The sequence below is a fragment of the Paroedura picta genome, chromosome 1, assembly GCF_049243985.1.
Source record: "Paroedura picta isolate Pp20150507F chromosome 1, Ppicta_v3.0, whole genome shotgun sequence".
Taxonomy (NCBI): domain Eukaryota; kingdom Metazoa; phylum Chordata; class Lepidosauria; order Squamata; family Gekkonidae; genus Paroedura; species Paroedura picta.
In genome coordinates, this window is record NC_135369.1 from 52,212,095 (window position 1) to 52,235,094 (window position 23,000).

Consider the following 23,000-nt stretch of genomic DNA (forward strand, 5'->3'; position numbering starts at 1 on the left):
TTACTTAGCCCCCCCCCGCCATTTTGTTTAAGAAAAAAGTTATGTTCATATACATCAAAAATTCTCCCCTATTGTGCATGGAGATTTGCACATAAGGCACGCTTTTTATTTTCCCCATGTAGCGGCTCTTCAGCCATACATTTTCCAAAGAATATTCACTCTGAACAAATTTTACCTTGTCTGAACTATGTCAGTTGTAGACACTGAATACATACAGAATCATCACTTATTTAGAAAAAGCATACGAACTTTGTAGGTGGAAGCAAAAACAGCAAGACACGAGAAGAGGATTTAATGGCAGGTGGGATGGTATGGACTTAATTTATAGCCTGCTTTTTTCCCAGAGATCCAAGGAAGATTATGCAATTAAATAATGCAGAAACAGTATAATACAAACAATGCAGTAAAACAGGACTATAAAATTAGAGAGCAGTGTGCTAAAAACAATATACTATGAACAATGAACAGCCCCAAGCTGTTAAAGGCTTAAGGGTATGAGCCATTCTTTTTAATTGTGCCCAGGAATAAATGGACAGCCACTGTTGATCTTTTAAAATGGTCATGATAGAAGCCTTTTCTCTGGCCCCTGGCAATAAGCCAGTTACTGCATTTTGCCAAGGGCAGTTCAGTTACATTTAGCAGCATTTAAATTATGAACTCAAAATGATTTCAGTATCCAATAATAGTGTGCTTTTTGAACATTAATATAGCTGCCCAAGAAGAGCCTCTTGTGGCACAGAGTGGTAAGGCAGCTGTCTGAAAGCTTTGCCCATGAGGCTGGGAGTTCAATCCCAGCAGCCGGCTCAAGGTTGACTCAGCCTTCCATCCTTCCGAGGTTGGTAAAATGAGTACCCAGCTTGCTGGGGGGTAAACGGTCATGACTGGGGAAGGCACTGGCAAACCACCCCGTATTGAGTCTGCCATGAAAACGCTAGAGGGCGTCACCCCAAGGGTCAGACATGACTCGGTGCTTGCACAGGGGATACCTTTACCTTTATAGCTGCCCAAAGGACAAGGACCCAGAATTTAAGTATTTATGTAGCACGTAATTTAGACTGCTATAACCGATATCACTTTTGTTGAAAGCTCTTTTTCTTGTAATAAAATCATAAGATTTCAAATTAGGGTTATTTTTAGCATACCCCTCAATTTTTCCTCCTTCCTGGGGTTCCCCAGCATTAACAAATCAATATCAGAACAAAGTTTAAGCCCAGTGGCACCTTTAAAGTCAACCAAGTTTTATTCAAGATATAAACTATGTGTGCAAGCACAGCTCTTCAGATACAAGGAAATTTCTTCAGGTACAGTCTGCATCTGAAGAGCTGTGCTTGCACACAAAAGCTTATCTTTTGAATAAAACGTTACAGGTGTTAAAGTGCCAATGGACCCAAGCTTTGTTCTGCTGCTTCAGACAAATGTCTACCCACCTGGATCAAATTAAATCAAACCAGAACCTGGTTTGACAGTACACATTACCTGTGGATGAAGTAAGTATGATTTGTACAATATGTGCCATAGTGACAAGGTGGAAGATATGAATATCTCCTGTACGAAGACGGACACCAGAAAAGTCCTGACAGGGTACAACAGGGAAGGAGAGCACCAAACATACCTGTAGATAGGGGAAATGCATAAAAGGATCCATCATTTTCTCATTACCTGCACTTGTACTGCATGTCCAAATGCTGTGAACAACTCTCCACCTCAGTCTTATAGGAAGGAATAAATGGAAGGAGTTTTGAATGAATCTGCTGGTCTTTCCAGGACCCCGGGAGGTACACCTGGCCTCAACCAGGGCCAGGGCTTTTTAAGTCCTGCTCCCTACCTGGTGGAATGAACTCCCAGAAGAGCTGCAGACCCTGATGGAGCTCTCTGGGTTCTGCAGGAAGTTCTTCCACCAAGCATTTGGTTAAGGACAGAGTGCCCAGGGTTATAAGATCGGGTCCCCCCCCCTTTTGGGTTTTCCTGGACTGGGTGTTAGACCAGAGCCGGGACTATTGGGTAATCTACTCCCCTGGGTTATATCACATGATAGTGACAGCATAATATGTTGATGCCAGGACACTGAGTCATTGGGGAGGAGTGCTGAATTTTCATCATCATCTTGGAATTCTGGATTTATAGTATGTTTTATGATGATTTTATGATGTTTTATGGATGTTTGCTATTTTATTGACTGTAAACCACCACGAGCAGCCTGCACTGGGTGTGATGGTATAAGCATGTAATTAATAAATAAAATGTAATTAATAATATTATAACTGGTAAGTAATTTCATCAAACAAAAGGGGAAATGTCACACACAGCTTCCTCACTGATAACTAACCAGCAAGGCTGCTTGTATGGTGATTGGATGAGGGATTTGCTATAGTTAAATAGTTTCTGAAAATATTTCTAGCACTTCACACTTTCCTCATAGGATGTTACACCACCAAAGCACTGTTACAATTCAGGAGAAACTTACCAATAATTGAAACATGTCGATATCAAGAATGCATGGAAGATTTCTTCGTTTTTCATTAGGCACCAGTGCTGGTTATTAAAAACACAAAATAGGTATTAATGAAAGAACATGTATATCCTCCAGTAATGTAGTGAGCAACTAATTAGGTTGTAAGTTCTATGCCCAAAAGATACCCAAAGTTCAAAAGAGCATTATTCATTTGTAGTTATTTAGGTTGTTTCTATGCTGCCTCTTCATAGTCTAGCTTGAGGCATCTTACAATTAAAATCACAATATTAAACATAAGCTATTAAAACAAGCTATTGGACAGTCTAAAATAAAAACCATCTATAAAACTGAGGCAGACATTAAAAATTGGTAAGCTAAAACCCCTATTTAAAACCCTGGGTCAAAAGATATATTTTAGCCTGGCACCTAAAAGAAAGTAAACTAAACCCCAGGGGAACCTTGAGGCAGAGGGCATTCCAAAGGTGAGGTACCGCCACAAAAAAATGCTATCTATAGCTGCTAGTCACTTCACCTCTGAAGACAAGGGTGCAGAGGCCAGGGCTTGAGGGGCAGATCTTAACTGACAAGCTGGGTAGTATGGGAGTTTTTCAGGTACCCTAGTCCCAAGTCACTTAGAGGCTTAAAGGTAAGAACCATCCTTTTTGAGTTGTGCCTAGAAATAGATGAGTAACCAGTGCTCATCTTTCAACACACAGGTAACGCAGTCCCTATAACCAACCTCTGGCAAATGCATTTTGGACCAACTGAAGTTTCTGAACAATTTTCAAAAGCCACCTCGCACAGATTACGTCAGAATGCTGCTTTTTTATGGTTGAAGAAGATTAAATGTGGGCCCTAATTTTTTAAGTGTAAAAGTTACCACAGCTTAGAAAGCAAATGTATACTTTGCATCCAAAAGAGACTTATTTCCTAGCTGGAGCCAGTTCTGCACCTGAGTGGCTGTTTGAAGCCGCACAATGAGGTGATACACCTGCACTATTGGGGCTCAGCTAATCCGTGTGGATTGTGTGCATGTGAGACAGAGAGATAGACAGTGGGGAAATAAAGTATCTTAAACTGGCCCTGTTCCTAGCACCTTGGGCAGTACAGCTCAGCCATCTCACAGTGATGCTAAAGAAAACATTCGTCTCCCTCGTTAAGGGCATATATGTATGATCTTCATGGCTTTCTGCAAGGTATCCTGGGGATGAAAAGATTTGTCAAGAGACTGGAAATTCTGGCGGGATCCTAGCAAGAACCATTTTCAGGCCACCTCAGCAGAAACTAGTTAAAAACAGCTGGTTGAAATGTGCTGTGTTCAGGATCACCTAAAGGTTTTGTGCTGTTAAATATCCTCGAAAAAGAAAGAATATCTGGCACAGTATACAACAATCAGCTTCTGTAATGGCAGCATAATAAACAGAGTACTAAGATTTTGAGATCACCAGTTTCTTTTACGGAACCACCTGTTGTTATCCTAAAAACATATAGCATTCTACAATAAAAAACACACCATGTCCTGTTTTGCATCTCATATTAATGATGTTCAGCCAATCCCAAAAAAGCTGTTACAGAAAATTTAGAAATTTGGCAAATGTGAATCAGTTCCAACACTTCATCCAAACGAGAGAGAGAGTTCATGGAAGTGTTTCCCATAATTTCTCTCTTTCCTTAGCAGCCACCTGCCCAAATTGCCTCTACCATTAATGAAGGGCAGGAAAGTCTCTAGATTTAATTTACCAGAACAAGCACAGTGGTAGCCTTATGCAGACTATCTGGAAACATTGTTTGGGGTAAATGCTACAGTCATGCTTCAAGGCAGAAACCCTGGAAATAAATCCAGAACTTCCATCTTGTAACGCTGGCAGAATCAGATAGGAAAGGCCCTTGCACACCAAGTTTCCACATCTAATTTGGAGATTCAAAGACTTGGGAGATTTGTCATGGTTAGTCTTCATCCTTATGCTGTGATAGATAAGTGTTACCATTGTTTGAACTTACATGAGAAAAGCGTACAAAAGTGACCCTGTACTGCCGAAAGTGAAGAAACTGTCCAGTGTGCTGCTGCAAATCTGGTCAATGAAGTAAGGCAGTCATCCTAAACAGAATACCACAATTACTGCATCATACAAAAAAAGGACCAATGGAAGAAAAAATGAATATATATATGTGCTTTTCTTCTGTTTAATTAAAACCAAATTCTGTGGGGAACTTTTTACCATTCTGAAATTTCAGGATTAATATTAGCACTTTTAGCCTTTGATACAGGAATTGGCCATATTATTCACTGCTAATTTTTCATGCAATTCTCTTTTTACAATAGCTCATTATTGCCTCAGATAGGCTCAAAGAAAGATTTAGCTATTGCTTCTTTAAATGTGCCTACCCTTCAAAGCATCGAAATATAAAATGGTAGTTATAGACCATACCTGTCGACAAGGTAAGTGACCAAATAATGGCTTATCTTCATCACTTAGCATTCGTTCTGTGGAAGGCAAAATTAATTATGATTATAAACTGAGAAGAGTTCAGTAGAGACATTTTGAGCACATTAACAAAGAGTAAATTAATTACCCATTGTTTGTATTGTATATGCACAGCTGCACCAGCACATTATGGGTACACGAGGATCTTCTTCGTTGGGATGGACTTTTAGCCCCACTTTATATGTTGCAGTGCCAAACGTTTTCAGCATTTCTTTAATGCTTTCAGAATACGGATTCCTTAGACGAATGACAAACATATTATTTGCAAATTTTTAAATAAAAATGCTGACATTAGCTTTCAAAAATATTTCGAGTGTGATTCTCTGTGTAAAGTACTGGGATAGATTTTGATTTTACATACAGTAGATGAGAAAGGACAGAAGCTTTAGCCCGGGATGTATGCTTAGATATATCCTCTGAATATATACCTGAAAAATATCTTATTGGTGCATTCAAGTATCTGAAATTGTATTTGGGATTCTCGGGAATGCCTGTAACTGATCCTACATATTTCTGTAAATATCTGAAGATATTTAGCAACAGCACTTTAAGGATCTCAGGACTTAAAAAAGACAAAAACAGGTTTTGTGGGCAGTAGGAAGGCAACTCCTAGCCATCAGTGAATCACTTTTCTTGGTCCAGGGAAGGCAGCTTCGAGCTGGCTGCCTCTTTCGCTTCCTCTTTTGTGAGAGCAGGGCTCTTTTCTAGGTTTGCTTTTCCTTCCCTGTCCACACCTCTATGAGGATGGCAGGGAGTCATAGAACCATAATCCAATTTGCTTGAAATCGGGGTGGGGGGTGGGTGGGGAAGGGGTGTCTTCAGTCAGCACTAGATCCCCTGCAATTCTGCTGTCATTTGGCTGAAAAAAACAGCCATTTCAGCCCTCCCCAAAAGAGAATAACAGAACTGAATCACGAAAAACTTAACTTGAACTGTTTCCAGGGGAAACATATACTTATATTTATGCCAATTCAAGTGGGTAGTCATGTTGGTCTGAAGTAGCACAACAAAATTTGAGTCCAATAGCACCTTTAAGACTAACAAAGATTTATGCAAGGCATGAACTTTCGAATGCATGCACTCAAAAGCTCACACCTGGAATAAATCTTTGTTGGTCTTAAAGGTGTTATTGGATTCAAGTCTTGTCATATTTATGCCTTTCCCCTGACTTTTTTAAAACCTATTTTCCTTCAGATGCACAATCCTATTCACATCTCTCAGGGGGTACAAATATAATAAACAAAAAAGCAGGATAAATACAACTAATTAGGAAAAAGCAATGTGAAGTTTAAAAAATTAACCAGCATCATTACTGAGTTTATTTAATGCATTTATATTCTGCCTTTCTTCCTAATGGGGACCCAAAGGAGCTTATATCATTCTTTTTTATCCTTTTTATTTTAAAAATTAATTTATATAATCACAGGTTTATATTATGATGAACATGTTAAGAATAGCCAAGTATTAAAAAGTGGATTTTGCTTATTAGGAATTGAAGCAATTAAAGGTTGATGTGTTTTTTAAGATTTAGAATTATCTGAGACTTCATTTGGTGGCTGTCAAAATGTATGAAGATTTTTTATAACATCACTTGATCTTATGGCAATACTTTTGTAAATAAGGGTTTGAGTAAATGAAAAAAGTCAGTTATGTTGTTATAGAATTACCATAAGGAAATCTCAGAGGAGCATGCATTTCTCCCCATTATAAGAGTACACACCCTTGAAATTTTTGGCAGCCTTTGGAAGAGAGCTAATGGCTAATAAATAGATATCTTTGTTCATTGATTGAACTTGTCACTTTACACTCTTACTTTGGAGCTTTTATTGGCTGTTATACATATTTCATATGTGTAATGAATTGGTGTGTGTTATAACCAGACCTCTGAAGAAGGCCCTATTCAGGCCGAAATGCGTCAGGTCTATTGTTCCATAGGATGCATAGCACACTGTTTTTCAATAGCCTATGGACTGTATATATGTTTGTAATTTGTTAAGTTTTTAAAGTTTGCACAATAAAAGTTATATCATTTTAACATTAATACAGATGTTCAACCTTTGAAGGTCTTGACTGTTTTCAGTTGGGTTTTTATGGTTCCAGTTCCAGGTTTTTTCCCTCCTTTGGTTTTCTTTTCTTTTCTTCTTTTTTTTGGTCAATATACCTGAACCCAACATACACCATATACTGCTCACTTTTATACCATATCTTAGAGCTTGATAGGACTCAGCTTAGCTATTTTGCCATCACTTCTTTATAATATGTGTGTGATTTTCTTAAATTATAATTGAACAAACTGATATATTAATGGCAGTTATCTGACTAACAAAAACTGAAATAATCTGCTAGCCTTTGTTAATCATTGCCCTACAATGTATCTATATGTGAACTGTTTTAACTTCTCAGTAGCTTATAAAATGAATACATACTTTGGTTGGAATTCTGGTCTGAATCCTTCAGGAAGATGCAGCTCTTCCATTTTTTCTGAGTCACCACAAGAAGATTTACCTTAAAAAAAAGGTCAAACACTATTATTTTAGCTAGATGTCAATAACACAGTACAGACTGAAAAATCCTCTTACTATACACAGGAAAAGTTGCAATGTAAATCCCCCCAAACAAGAAACCATGCTATCTAAAGAACAAATGGGGAAAAAAACAGTTTTGTGTACATTTTAGAAACATGACTGAGATTAATATCATACTTACTGGCACTTTCCTTATCTTGAAGAATACACAATGCTTTGACTTGTTGAGATACTATTCTTAGCCACCGAGCTAGATTTTGTTGACTTGAAAAATCTAACCTGGCAGAGGGGGAAAAGGTGCTCAAATTATCTATTTACACAAAGGAAAACTAGTCATTGCATTTCCATAGCCCCTCTTGATTAAAAATTCCTAAAATAAATTAAAAGCCGAATTCTGTAACCACTCCATTTTAGGCATATCAAGCAGATTTACAAGAATTGCTATTTTGTGTAATTTTGCATGTATGGCTATTTTGTCTCAGTTTTGCTTTTTATTAAGAGTTTATTTGTGAGATATTCTGTATACTGCTATAGTGTGACAAAAAGACAGAATTCTCAAAGCTGGAGACTATATAAATATCAAGTACAATATGTATACAGGTATATATTAGCTAGACTTTTTTGTACTGTAATGGCATTATGCCTTATTTCTCCATCAAATAAATATAGTTTTTACACATCTTGTTGCTGAACTTCAGAGACAGTAATGGTAAGCGACATTATCAACTATAATCATATGGACCAAGGAAAAGTCTTTTCCGTAGGAATTTTTCTATATTTCTACTAAAATAATTGCCATTTTCTATAGTTACACTGCAAAAACCTGCATCCAACAGAAGAAAACCCCTAATCCCCATGACATTGTTTTGCGTGTTGCACAGCAAATCTTATAACGCAGCTCTCTGACCTGTTAAGCAGATGATCACTGATGTTTACCTGTCAACATCAAAGTTTGGCCATGCGCAACTTTGACTCATTTGTGTTTTGCCAGGACAAATCCAATACCAGTTAACAACATAGATCATCTTCAAAAATGAAGCAGCAACTGCATTTTACAGCTGCTTATGGTGCCCTACTGATTCCTGACTTCAAATAGAGCTCAAGATTCATGATATGGGAAATTTAAAGCACATTAACTTTACACACAAGATGCCTTTTTGCATAAACATGGTTTTAAATTTGCTATATATCTACTGGAGAAGTTTCTAGTAGGACATTGTTAGTGTTAAGCTTCCCCCACCCCAGCAATATTCTAATTAAATAATATCTGGAAATAGTTTTTATCTTAGAATAAAGATGCATTGTCTTATTCGTTTTTCATTTATCAGAGAATCTACTGTAGAGCAGTATAATCTGGTCATGACTCAGAAACATTCAACATAAAAAAGCCGTTTTGAAAATTTTAAACTTTGCCTTGGTCATGAAGGTTCATAAATTGACAACTAATTTTTGCTCACCCAAAACATACATTCTATTTCGCTTTGTTCTCCTTAAAAAAAAACTCTTGCCAACTAGTCAAATGTAAAATTATAGTGTTCTGAAATTGAGATTTATACATTATTTGCATGTGGGAAGTTGGCATTCTCTGTGGAATGTCTAAAGAAATATGGCCACCTCCTGCCTAGAGAGGTCCGTGAGTCAGGGCCAGCTACAGGAGAAGAGCTGATAATCTGAGGAAGGAGATTCCAGGTGGAGATAGATTGAGTAAGGCTTTTTCCACAAGATTCACCCCCATTTTTAAAGGTGGTTTTTAGTTCTTTTAAGAGTTTTTTGTACACAGTCTTGAACTAGTTCAACAACACTGAAAATAAAAAGACAATAATATTGGAGAATTTATTCATGTGTCAAAAAATGGAGGGCCATCGCCTTAATTTCTGTTTACAAAAGATCCTTCATGGGTCATAAGATGTCTAGCCCTGATCTAAGCAGTGATTTTCCACTCTAATTTTTCCCTCCATCTTCTTCTTCTATAAGACAGTAAGAGGAAAAAATATTCTGCATGATACATGTCTGAAAAAAAGCCTACACTAATTCTTATGTTTCCCAGGCATTTGTTACCCATTAATGTCTTGTTCCACATTAAACTCCTCCTACTTCTTCAGCCATCTTTCCTACAATACATCAATTATTCCTCTTTGCCCCCAATCTCACTTCACATTTCTTCTTCTTTTCCTCATATGTCCAGTGCTCTCTGCAAAACCAGCAGTTATGTTAGTACAGCATGCTTTAAAATGTACAGGAAATAAAGTGTGACTTTTCTAGATTACACAGACCATTTAATAATTCTTCTCTACTTACAATTGCAAACATGACTGTCATATTTAGACTTAACAGTTTTGCAGTCTATTGCATATTTCAAGTCTCTGAAATGTGACTGAGTTCCAAAGACACAGTCTTCACAGCATTGTAAGGCAAAACTTATTAACTTATTCAACTTTAACACCACTTCTAATGATTAGTCAAGCCAAATGACTAATTTCCTGATTTTTTTAAATTTAATGAGCAAGGATACAGTATTTAAAAGAGCAACTGACCTGTTAAATAATTTCCTTGGAGGAGGAAGCAGAGGAATGACAGTGTTGCTTAAACATTCACAAAGAGGACAAAGGAATTCACCATTTTCTACATCATAACTTGTGTGTACTCGTAATCTCTGCTGCCGTCTTTGTTCTTTGGCTTGCACAGCATCAAAGTACCTTTAGAAAACCACAGAAAATGCTAACTGAATATTGCAGAACTAAGTCATCAAAGTTCCAATTAATACTGCTACATTCATTTTCTGATGCATCAACATTTACAATTACCAGCATATCAAGTACCTGCTGCCCATCCAACTGCTACATACATACACTAGGGAAAATTGAGCTATCATTATCCTGAAAACATAGGTTTTATAAAAACACTACTACACTGGGAAATGTATTCTTAATTCTATTTCATTTAGGAAATCTTTAATACTTGGTAGGAAAAGTGAAAACATGCTTGAGAACATTAAATAAAAGAAATGTGCTGCAACTTTATAGCCTATTCCCTCAATATAAATATGGCCAGTTAGGGATGGGCATGAACCTAAACATTCTGGTTTGATTCAGCCTCTAAGCCAAACTTTGAGCCAAGCCAGAATTTCCACAAACCAGCCAGTTTGGACCCTCTTTCTCCCAGCTTCAGCTTGCCACAGAGAAGCGGAAGACCTTTTGTCCATCTTGCTTCCTCTTCTCAAAACAGGGGAGAGTGAAATTGACATGTTTAATGGCTTATAACCATTTAAATCTAGCAGTTGATGGACAGATCCACCCTGCTAATAGGTTAAGATGGCTGCCAGCTGTCTCAACAGTTAGTTTTGCTTCCTCCCCTGAGCGAAATAGATGAATTAAATGGCTCACAGCTATTTAAGCCTAACAGCTGATGCATGGACCTGCCCTGCTCAGCTGTTAGGTTTAAACGGCCTGACAACTCAACTGAACCAGACAAAAGTTCAATAAATGCTTGGGGAAGGTACTTTTTACCAAACATCAGTTTGGGAGCTCTAAACCAGTTCAAGTACATATCATATTTTGACTTATGAATCAGTTTGTGTCTATCCCTACAGTCCAGTATTGTCCTGAAGAATTAACGGCCTTCTTCCCCCTTTCATTATCAGAAAGGCTTTTTTTCTTATTCAAGTTTCTTTGGTTAAGTCCTTTGGTTAAGTCTAAAAAAAATCTTTTTTTGTGTTTAAAACATTTTACACCTCTTTTCCATCTAACATAGCACACCCAAGGCAGGAGATCTCTCGTCTGTTCTGCTAAAAGGCAGCTTGCGTCACTGCCTATAGTTTTCCTGCTTCCTACATAAACCTCTAATCTACAGATATGTATAAGGCACCCAGTCACCCAAACTAGGTCCCAAAACCAATACATAAGATCAAGAAGCTATCCGGGCTTTGCAGCTAGTGAACATATATATCCACAGGTTGTCATCTGGCCATTAGTAGTAACTCCAGAAGATCTCCAGGCCCAACTTTGATGATGGCAACCCTAGCTGAATATGACCACTTAGCCACAGCTGACCAAAATAATCAATTCTAGCTACCTAGAGTGTTAATTTTTTTTAACAAGGCAGTTAATTACCTTTGCCAGCAGTGGGCGTGCATAATATGTCCACAGCTACCAGTATGTGTTCCACATGACAAATCTGGATGCATGAACAACGGATCATATTTCTCTGCATATAAATATATTTTAAAAAATATTAAAAGAGGCTTTTTGCAGCCACAACTCAATTGAAACTTTTACATAACAAAGTTTGAGTCCAGTGCCACCTGTAAGACCAAAAAAGCTTTTATGCAAGGTATAAGCTTTCGTATGCGTACACACTTCCACATATGTGAAGAAATAATACATGAAAGCTTATCCTTATCCATTTGTGTTCCCCCATATATTTGTGAAACAGCCTAGGACGTGTCCTGCTGTCCAAGTTGGAATAGGGCCAATCACGGTGCAGCCAGCTTTGCCCTGATTGGCCCTGCCCCTGCAGCTCCCGCCCTCCGTCCCTGGACTCTAGCCTCTTTGCTCTTAGACACCTCAGTGCCTGGACCCAGCAGCAGGTAAGGAGAGAGGGCCCTGAGCATAGGGTCGTGGTGGAGGGCTTGCTAACGAGGGCCTCCCGGCCTGCTGACTGCCTGCTAATGAGCTCTGTCCCCGCCCTGCTAACGAGCTGCCCATCCCTTGCCCGCCCCGCTTGCTCTGGCTGTGAGCTGCCACCCAAAGCTACCTTAAGCTGCCTGGCTAGGGACCAGGGGAGGGGACCCTTTCAAAGCTCGTTCTTAGGAACAGGTCTTGAAACTAGTACTTGAATAAAACTTTATTGGTCTTAAGGTTGTCACTGCTTCAGATCGACATCGCTACCCACTGGCATATATATAACACTTTACGGGACTGATATGCTCAGTCAGAACAAAGAAATGTTCAAACTGATCTTCAGAACTGTTGACTCTTAGAGAAGAAGAAGAAGAAGAAGAAGAAGAGTTGGTTCTTATATGCCGCTTTTCCCTACAGTCGCCTTCCCATTCCTCTCCCCACAACAGACACCCTGTGAGGTGGGTGAGGCTGAGAGAGCGCTGATATCACTGCTCGGTCAGAACAGCTTTATCAGTGCCGTGGCGAGCCCAAGGTCACCCAGCTGGTTGCATGTGGGGGAGCGCAGAATCGAACCTGGCATGCCAGATTAGAAGTCCACACTCCTAACCACTACACCAAACTGGCTCTCCAGAGAAAACCTGAGACACTAATGCCAAACTGTATATATAGGAGAGTGAACAGAAAATGAAATTTGAGAACTCAAAATTTCATGAAAAAATGAAGAACTCAGTTCATGACTTGGACAAGGAAGGCAGCGAACACAAGAAGGCAGTTTACAAACCTATCCTTTCTATCTTCCAGTCTAGGGCTAAAGCAAGCAAATGAAGCACCAGAGGAACAAAAGAATGGAAGAGAAAAGCAACTATAAACAACCAGATAACCTTTTTGGAAATGCTAGGGCCAGCTTTTTCCATTTTTTGAAAAAGGAAGTTTGGGTAAAACTGAAGTACATATATATTTGCCAAGCTTAAAATAATTTCAGTGATTTAACAACATAAAATACAACAATTATAATTTAGAGAGTACTATTTGGCATATGTCGGGATTTAGGAATTGTACTTGAGAGCCTCAAATTGCTGCAACCTATGTTACTGTTGCACATTTATTTTACTTTTTTGTCATCTGAGAAGTAGGAAATAAATAATAAAGCAGAAAACAGTAAATTATACTGTTTGGACAGAAATAGGCTTATACAATCCTAATAGACTTGCATCAGCATACTTGGTTACTAATTTAAAATTTAATTTTGCAAACTGGTGTTTTAGACACAGGGCCATTCCACATCCGATAAATATAGTGAAATGCTTGCCTTATGAAGACACAATATTTTTGGCATTTTGCATGACGTTGCCAACCTCCCGAGTCCATCCAGCAAACCGCTAGCAACTTCTTCCATTTTAAAGCGCTAATTGGGGAATCGCATAAAGCGGATTCCCCAAGCTAAAAAGCAACCGCTAGAGGAGAGCAACCAGCAAGCCACACGTTAAGGAAATATATGGAGGTGAAGTAGCAAAATCTCCACCTCCGTCAAAACGGATGGATAATTCTGCCTTATCTTCACTTACCTGGATCTGGAATCACTTTATTTCTATTTTTAGACAAGACTGTTGATCTTTGAACAAATGCCGCAAGGACCATGGCTCTGTTGTCCACTTTAACTTCCTGTTCTTCCTGGCACAAAATGCAGGTAACCACTTGCCTCTGCTCAGTCACTTTAGTCTGCTCGGGGCCCAAAGCTATAAGCTTGGTATCTGAAACTGACGGACTAAAATCAAATTATATTAGTGAGTATTTCATGGAAATGTTTCCCAAAATAAAAATAAAATACAACATTCCTTAATTATATGCAACTCTTTAAATGATTGTTTTGCTTCCAGAAGAGTCCTACAAATAATTCTAAAAAGATCTATGCCGTGCCACATAGTGACCAAATTAAAATCAGCACTCCAGAAAGCACTTTGATGCATCAAGATTACAGAACAAGATGTATTCAAGATTAGGGCTCCCCAACTGTTTTAAGCCTCTCAAATTCTGACAGGGTGAAATGGTTGATGTGGGAGATGGAGCCAACTGCAAAATATCAGGGAACAAATTTATATATAACTTTAATAGTAAATCTTCAACATTTCAGGGAGATTTGCTGTTTAACAATTTTCCCATAAAGGAAAACTTTGGTTACTTAGGGTCCAACTGAAGTTGTTAAAGAGGGGTTTTTAATCAAAGTCATATAAATGCAATAATTTCTTCTTTATATCCATTATATGGGCAACTCGGCTGATCCACTATGTGGACAACTCAACCTGCCTATATAAAAATTGGTTGAGTTCTTCACCAATGTTGAGTTGTTCACAAACTTTCATTGGCTCAGGAGCCACATGCCACTCTGTGTCTCTTCTTCAGACAGATGAGCAAGACACATTTTAGTGCCTCTTCACATTCTTGCTGTTAAAGTAGAATGATTTAAAGTATTTCAGAAAGGAAGAGATAGTAGCCTTTCAAAGTCATTTGTCCTTTCATCTTACTTGTTATCATGCACTCTGGAGGTAGAAGTTTCAAGTTCATCTAAAGTCTGTTGAAAGAGCTCTTTGTTCTCATCAATGAAATGTCGTTGCATCTCTGACATCTGGGCCATGATCTTCTCTCTTCGCAGCCTGGCTATCTCAGCCTTTCGCTTTCTTTCAGCTTTTTCTTTATCTCTTGAACTCTGCAAAAGTTATTACAATGTGAAGGAAAATAAGTGAATTCAAATCTAATTTTTAATAAATACAAATAGGCAAGATAAGAATGTTCTCATACATTATTGTACCTGCCATTGTCTCTGTGAAGAGACAAGCCTATCCAACTAGTATATTTTCATAAATACCGTGACTTCATGTCTGGACTGTGCCTAGATAAAACTATGCTATTACCTCAAGTAGTAAAGGCTAATTTATTGATTCACCTGAGCAGTTATCATGAGCTAGACTACCACTCAGAACAGCTACCTGCTGAACTTTCTCCATTCTCCTTTTAGCACTCACATCAGTGTCACAGTAACATAACATGTGTTTCACACTAGTGTCATCAATGGTAGGTGGCTGAAGCAGCAAAAATGTACAATGTGATGTGTCACAGCTCAATCCGTCTAAACATAAAAGGAATGGATGAACTATGACATAGGGTTGCTGCTGTGAACAGAGAACGTAGTTCATTTACTTCATTTATATCCCATGTTTCTTCCCAATAGGAACCCAAAGCAGCTTACTTTTTTTTTCTTTCCCACCAGTTTAGCTTCACAGAAACCCTATAAGGTAGTTTAGGCCAAGCTAGCGTGATTTTCACAAAGTCTCCCAAGCAAGTGTTCATGATAGAATGGGGTTTCAAACTGGTCTCTCACATCCTTGATCTACAGCAGCCTTTCTCAACTTTTTTACCATTGGGAAACCCTTGAAACATCCTTCAGGCTTCATGAAACTCCAGAAGTGGTGCGATCATGCAGAATATGGTTGAGAACCATAGCTGTGGACATGTCCACCTTCCAGGCCCATCATTGGCTATTTTGGGAGGGGGGGCACAAGGGGTGACATGACCATATATGGTCATATCAACCGATACATATTTAACACATTTTTAAAATATATTAAAATTTATTAACTCCCATCCATTTATGAAATCCTTCCAGGGCCATCAAGAAACCCCAGGGTTTCATGAAACCCTGGTTGAGAAAGCTTGATCTACAGTTTAATCATTATACCATCCAAGATGAGGCAACTATATTTATGAAACCATGAAGAATAACCTAATGTGCTACATGCCAATATTTATGGTAAAATCTTAATATGTTTTGAGTACCAATTCTTTATTAAAAATCAAGACCAGTTTTCTAGGCATTTACACTCTGATTAGACAGAAGAGCCTTGTGAACAAAACGCTTGCACTGTGTTGGGTCTTCCATTTTTGTTGGATCAGCTGATGAACCCACCTGCTTTATTTTACAAAATTAGTTTAATATAATCAATGTTAGAACACTGTAAGCCAGTTCAATAGAAGAACTTCCAGGCACATTACATTTAGAACAATTTAACTAAATGTGATGTGTGGCATGTGCTACATAACTTAAAATCACCACCATTTTTCATTTCATTATTTTTACCTCTTCCATAACATTTCCCTCAGCTTCTGATACAGGACTTGTAGAAGACTTTTCTCTTAACTTCTTAACAGCATTAAAAGTCTAAAAAAAGAAATCTTGTATTATTTTTACAAACTGTAAAACAAATTTTCTGTCATAAGAATGTGCAAATACAGCACCAATTTACCTTTAGAATCCATCTGATCATGTCTTTGTGCACTTCTAGATGGGGCGCATTTTGCAAAGTTTCCAACATAGCTAAGATACTAGGAGAACTACTAGGTGCCTCACCAGGCCCTGTTATAAACAAGAACAGAGGATACATCTCAAAATACAAAACTGCAAGCACAGACAGCTTCAAGTGAAGATTGGATAAGCATGTGGAGCAGAGTTTGTGGCAGGCTATTAGCCATATAATAGAAATGGAACACAGTGTCTCTGGCTGTGATATTCTGTCTTCTTGGTGCTTGGGAGAACAACAGTGGGATGGAGTTCTGGCCATATTGGTGAACCTCCTGATGGCTCCTGAGTTTTGGCCATTGTTTAATATACAGTGCTTGACTGGATGGGCCACTGGCTGATCCAACATGGCTTCTGCTATGTTGTTAACAGTCTATTTATTTGAACCTATTTTGCTAAATTGAAGCATTGGTTTACTATGCTGCATTTAAAAATGTTTATTTCCCAGGATAGCTGTGGTTTCTAAAAAATGTCACTGTATCAGAAATATGGTGCTTTAAAAATGTAACTGTAAAAATGAGCTGCAGCCACCACCTACCTACCACCCAATGATTCCAAACAAGCCATTAGCATAATCTCCTTTACTCACATTTGTTCGTCTACTGCAAAATACTTTAATCAACTCTAACATAGAGCACAGAAAGTAAGAGTTGTTTCAAATGTTGCAAAATGGGCAACTGTATCTTCCACCAGGGAGTCATAGCAACTGTATGTCCCTTTAGTGTGACTTTATCATACATGTACTGTTAAACATATCTGTTACAAAGTTTGAGTTGGGAATCAACCTTCAGGCAAAAAACGTATACTTATTGGAATAAGATGCTTTTATGTTTATGATTGTATTGCTCCATCCTGACTGTAATGTTTGATTTTGTATAAATTACTTTTGATGCCTACTGGACTAAAATGGAAATGCTAACAAGCAACACTGTAACTATACAGGTCTTAAAGTTTTAATCTCAGCAATAAAGTTAAAAACACTGAAAAGGTGAAACCTCGCCATTTGTTTTTCAACACACACTCAGAAAAACAGTGAAATGACGTGCTAGAGAAGGTGCCTTATTTTACTAAAAAATAATGTGGGTCACTGTGCTTGAGAATATGAACCTACTTGAGATCTTCTGACTGAAGGTAAATGTAACCACATTATCTTCATTAGCATTCTCTATGTCCTGTTTTTCTTCTTGTAGTGCCATTCCAATCAAGTGAAAAACCTAAGAAAAAGGAACCAGACTCAGAATCCATTTCTATCCTAGAAATATTGTTTTCTACCACCACTTTTAATTCATTTAGGAACTAACAGCATCTTAAGGTTTAAACGCACCCTTTGCAGCATGGACTCTGACCAAGCATAGCCATTGTGTTCTATTGCCCACTGCAGTATTGTCTTCATGATACACAATATGACATCACACTGCAAAATATTGGTCAGGCTTTCAAACAGAGGGCAGAAGGGTGGAAGAACAGGAGGTGGGAGTGCTGAAACAGAAATGAAGTCATTAAGTTATTGTATAGCCTTGGCACAGCAGCCTTTATGGCACATAACAGAATAACTAACTCATGGGTCTCTCAAGAAGTCAAACCAATAGATTTCATTCTTTAGGCTCAACAAAAGAGGAGTTGTTTAAGTTCCACAGCCTGGTTACCACTTCAGCATGGCTGGGTTCCACTACTACTGATTTGGTAACTTTGAAGAATTATATCACATGGAAAGGACAGATTACCTGAGAAGATCCCCACCAGATCTTCCCTCTATTGGGCTAGAGGAACTAATGGGAACTTGGCATGTAATCTGCTCCTACATTCTCAATCAGTCAAGCATAACTGACAGAGACTTAACCATGAAGAAGCAAAAATCATATCAGTTAAGTCCATAACACTTGCTCCTGCATGATACATTTTACAATATTCATTCTGACAATATAGACAATTTTGAAACTTCTGGGTTCTTTGACAGGATACACACACCTGCTTTTAGGAGCAAAATTACCACTTACCGTATATACTCGCCTATAAGCCAAGGCACCTAATTTCACCCCAAAATGCTGGAAAACATATTGACTTGCATATAAGCCGAGGGTGGCGTTTGGATAGTGATTTTTTTCTCCTTTCCTCCCCTCCCCCCTGCTTTTGGCAGAATCTTTGTTTCCCTTTTCTTCCCACCTTCCTCCTCCCTCTTTCCCCCTGAACAGTCTTGCCTTTTGATATCCAATCCTGTGCTGCTTCCCTTCTTAGCTCGGTGTTCTGTTCCCTCCACTTTCCATGCCTTCCTCTAGTGGCATTTCCACTTTCTGCTCTCTGTTCAGATAACTTCAAAGCTTCCTGCAGCTTCTTGCACATGCTGGCCTCGTTAAGGCAGGGAGAGGGGGAGGCGGAGATTGTTCTTTCCCTCCCGGGCTTGCTGCGTCTCTCCTTTGTTCCAGGCTTCTGCTCTTCAGGCAAGTATACTTGCCTCCCACCTTACTGTCTTGTCTGGCAGCTGTTTTTTTTAATACCCGCATATAAGCCGAGGGGGACTTTTTCAGCTTAAAAAAAAGGCTGAAAAACTTGACTTATATGCGAATATATACGGTACTTCCTCTCTTTCCTTTCCAACTAAGCTTATTGTGGCCACTGGAGCACCAAGCTCCACTAGGGGAGAGACTATCTCAGTAGCAACTCCTAACATGCGTAGTCCCACAGGGAGCTATTGTCTCGCCAATGTAATTCAGCATCTATAAGCGTTCACTTGCCCAACTGGTCTGGAATTTTGGGCTGGGTTGTCACCGATACACTGATGAACAGCCACCCATCAACACCCTCAAACTCATTAGCCAAATGTCTGGAGGCTCTGGTAGATTGGCTTAAATTAAATCCAGAGTTGGCTGAAATTAAAGAGTTGGCTGAAATTAAATCCAGTGAAGAGAGAGGCCCTCTGGGTCAGCCAGCATGCTGAAGGAGATATGATGCAACTTCCAATGCTAGATAGGGTTTGGTTAACACCTATGTCAACTGTCAAGAGCCTGGGTATAATTCTGGATGGCTCCCTACCCGTGGAGGCCCAGATCATAAAAGTCACTCACTCGCCAAGCATTCCACTACCTTTGCCAGGTGAAATAGCTTGCACTATACCTATTAACATCTGACCTGGCCACTGTGATTCATGCAACAGTCATCTCCAGACTTCTGTAACTCGCTCTACATGAGGCTGCCCTTGAGGAAACCCCAGCTGATCCAGAAAACAGCAGCACAAATCCTTACCGGGACACAATGCAGAGCTCACATCACACCTGTGCTCTCCCAGCTGCACTGGCTCCAGATCAAAACCCAGATCAGGTTCAAGGTTTTGGTGCAAACCTAAAAGCCCTTAACTGCCTCAGGCTTTTGTACCTCCTCTTCCACTACACCCCCCCAAAGAGCAATAATATCCAGAGAACACTTGCTCAGGATCTCTGGCCCAAAAGAGATAAGACTGGCCTCAACCAGAACCAGGGCTTTTTTGGTCCTGGCCCCAACCTGGTGGAATGCTCTCCCTGATGAGATGAGGGCTCTCCAGGAACTTCAACAATGCCAGAGGCCCTGCGAGGAAGAGCTGTTCCGCCAGGCCTATGGCTGAGGCCATGAAATTAACACCAAGAAAACATTGGTTGCCCTCCTCAAAATATACTACCCTCAAATTAACTGTCCAGCCTTTCACAATATCCTTATAGCAGTGGCCTAATAAAGCAATAATTTAATTTGGAAAGTTAATTATTGTCAACTGCTATTAATGTAATTTCATTGCATGTACATGCCTATTGTTACCTGCGATGAGCCAACCAGGAGGGGCAGGCTATAAAATTATTGTTATTATTATTTGGATTGAGTCTTAGTCCTTTCAGGCCAATTCCACATGGTCAGTAAAGGCCATATATGGAACCGCGGCTAATCCCTCTAGCCACATGACGACGATGCCAGGCCGCCGTCCTCCCGGGCCTGGCATGGATCAGGCCCCAGAAGCCCCACACTAAGGGAACACAGATTCTTCCACATCCCCTTTGGGTGCTGTCCAACAGGGCCTGTCTCACAGCAGGACCATCTGGACAGGAAGAGCTGGACCTGGAAGGCCTGGCTCCTCCCTACCCTACAGAGGCCTGCAGAGGACATGAAATGCCCTGGACAACTTCATGGCACTTCAGGGTACCACAGGGCAGACTGGGGCATTTGCTGCTTACTGTGCAGGAAGTTGGGATTGCATGAAACACAATACCACTTTCCAGCACAATACAACACCTCCTTCCGCATGGCGGAAACTTCATGCCACCTCTACGTTTTCCGGGGGGGAGGGGGGCACTGCAGTGGGACACTGGGTGTCCCACTGAAATGTGTTCCCTGTGGGACGCATTTCAGCACCAGAGATGATTTGGCGCTGGAATGTGCTCCCCATGGGGACAGAGTACACTGCAGAGCATGTAGCTCTGCAGCAATGCACCAGCGGCATCCCTGATTGGCCTCACTGGAACTAATAAACAGAGCTGCTCCAATTTACATATCAATATCATGCTTTCTGGAAAAAAAATTTAAGCAGTGCTAACAATAGCAACTATGGGGGACACCTCAGATACCTGTATCTTGCCGGCTTTGTCGTCTTAGTTTTCTTTGAGCTTCCTCTGCCTTAAAATAAATAAATAAAATAAAAAGTTAATTTCATTCTCCAAAGCTTGAAAAGAATACAACCAATGTTACTTCTGTATAATTATGGGGCACTATGCAATTTACTTTTATGTTGTATTTTGTTCCTTTATATAGCTGCAATAATAATTGTGTCAAGGAAACTACCATTACTAAAGAAAGCAAAAAAAGTTTTTATTTCATAGCATATCAGTTTGTTCCAGCCTTCAGTTTGCAGCAGGAAGTTAAAATATTGCTGCTCTATAAGGACAACACTGCTGTCAAGTATACTAGTGCTATGTTTAATGTAAGCGGCTTTATCTTTCAGCATTTCTAACATTATTTGCGGAATATTCTGGTAACATCAAGCAAAGACCAGCACTGCAAGTTGAAGTTGATTTATGTGACTGCTGCTAGCTTTTCCATTCAACTGTATTTCTGCTTTTCAGCAATATGTATATTTGGTTTCTTACACTTTTCAATAAATTCCAAAAGTTACCAAGTTATACTTAATGAAATTCCAAATTCATTCGCTGACAGGGAACACATTTTTCAAATCAAACTTCAAGCCAAATACTTTATATCATTATTCCCTTCCTTTACACTCTTTACATTCTTGTCTCAAGTCTCCAACTCCAAGCTTCCAAAATTCCTTTATCTATCCACTTCTTCCTGGTTAATATCCTATAGCTGGTACATAGGCCCTGAGAGATATTTTCCATCCGGTTTCTGCATCCTGTGTCCCTTTCCCCAAGATCCATGCTTCTCATTCAGCTTGCCTGTGTGCCCACAATCCTCATTTTTCACTCCTTCAGGAGTCTAGTAGTCCATAACTCTTCCTGCCCCACATCTTCTCTTTGGTATATAAACCTCTGAATTCCTTCCCAAAAGTCACATTGTTAGCACTGTCGTGCTGATATGCTCAATATGAACAGTGCTCACATTGAGCATACAGATAGCTCTGAACACACATTAGCACAGGAGGTGAGTTAGTGCAAAAAGGTAAGTTTATGACGGTATATTAATTCTGCAACGAAATCAGGACAGTCACAAAGACTGAATGCAACAAGCAGTGCTCTGAAATCACTGAGTGTTTAACATCAAACCATGATTTCTTGAACCATGCATGAAGGGAGGGGGAGACTGCAACTGAGGGCTTCTTCCATAAACTGTTTTGTTATGGGAATGATCTTTGGTTATCCTCAGGCTTTTATCCTCACCAGCCATGCATGGCTAAAGAAGTAAAGACTTTAGAATCCCCAAACCACAGTCTGCAGTTTTCCCTTGTGTGTATATGTGCATGTGTGTATGCCTATAAACCAGGATTCCAATGCACACTTTAGGCAAAAATGAAAATTTACGCATAATCTTTTGATCAGATTTGGACAAAACAAATTATGCACTGAGAATACATGAGCCTTTAATTGCTGATCGACGTGTAAAAGGATTTCAGGGCATGTCCCAATATTAACTACCCATGGTACATTGTCAGGTCTAAACAGAGCTGTTATCAAGGGTTCATCTAGAAAGAATTTGCAGTTTGGGACCAAATAAGTGATCTCAGTAAATCATAAAAACTTGAATGCAAATAATAAGAGCCCTATCATCAAATTATTTATGCTTAAATATATCTAATTCACACAGTTACCTTAGATTGCTCTGCCCTTGAGAAATGATAAAAATATAAATTGAAATCTTTAGCACAATCTGGTTTCAATTCGTACAATCCTCTGCCTGTTAATCCTGGTTTCCTAAAAGACAAATTATAACCATTAGAACTCACACCATAATAACTGAAAATGCTACTTTAGAACTTGCAAGGCAGTCGAAACAGTAAACCCTTTAGAGACACAGAATGCAGTATATCAAGGCACTGCAGGCCCAGGCGTATTTGTTTTGCTAATAGACCAGAAGAACTTCTTAATATCAACTTCTTGG

The 23,000-nt window shown here is 39.3% G+C and overlaps 1 protein-coding gene across 4 annotated transcripts in view; it reads right to left on the reverse strand.

Moving 5' to 3' along the window:
* UBR2 (ubiquitin protein ligase E3 component n-recognin 2) overlaps window positions 1–23,000 on the reverse strand; it is a 70,421-nt gene that overhangs the window by 10,352 nt on the left and 37,069 nt on the right. For all 4 annotated transcript variants that reach the window (XM_077338005.1, XM_077338014.1, XM_077338034.1 and 1 more), the window contains exons 23-39: window positions 22,711–22,813; window positions 21,017–21,065; window positions 17,758–17,912; window positions 17,545–17,647; window positions 16,381–16,490; window positions 16,215–16,295; window positions 14,605–14,786; window positions 13,648–13,847; window positions 11,573–11,666; window positions 9,998–10,159; window positions 7,645–7,742; window positions 7,365–7,443; window positions 5,027–5,175; window positions 4,882–4,937; window positions 4,454–4,550; window positions 2,465–2,532; window positions 1,477–1,612 (exon numbers count right to left, since the gene is read on the reverse strand). In XM_077338005.1, coding sequence (XP_077194120.1) covers window positions 1,477–1,612; window positions 2,465–2,532; window positions 4,454–4,550; window positions 4,882–4,937; window positions 5,027–5,175; window positions 7,365–7,443; window positions 7,645–7,742; window positions 9,998–10,159; window positions 11,573–11,666; window positions 13,648–13,847; window positions 14,605–14,786; window positions 16,215–16,295; window positions 16,381–16,490; window positions 17,545–17,647; window positions 17,758–17,912; window positions 21,017–21,065; window positions 22,711–22,813 — 1,922 coding nt within the window. The remainder of the gene's footprint in view (window positions 1–1,476; window positions 1,613–2,464; window positions 2,533–4,453; window positions 4,551–4,881; window positions 4,938–5,026; window positions 5,176–7,364; window positions 7,444–7,644; window positions 7,743–9,997; window positions 10,160–11,572; window positions 11,667–13,647; window positions 13,848–14,604; window positions 14,787–16,214; window positions 16,296–16,380; window positions 16,491–17,544; window positions 17,648–17,757; window positions 17,913–21,016; window positions 21,066–22,710; window positions 22,814–23,000) is intronic.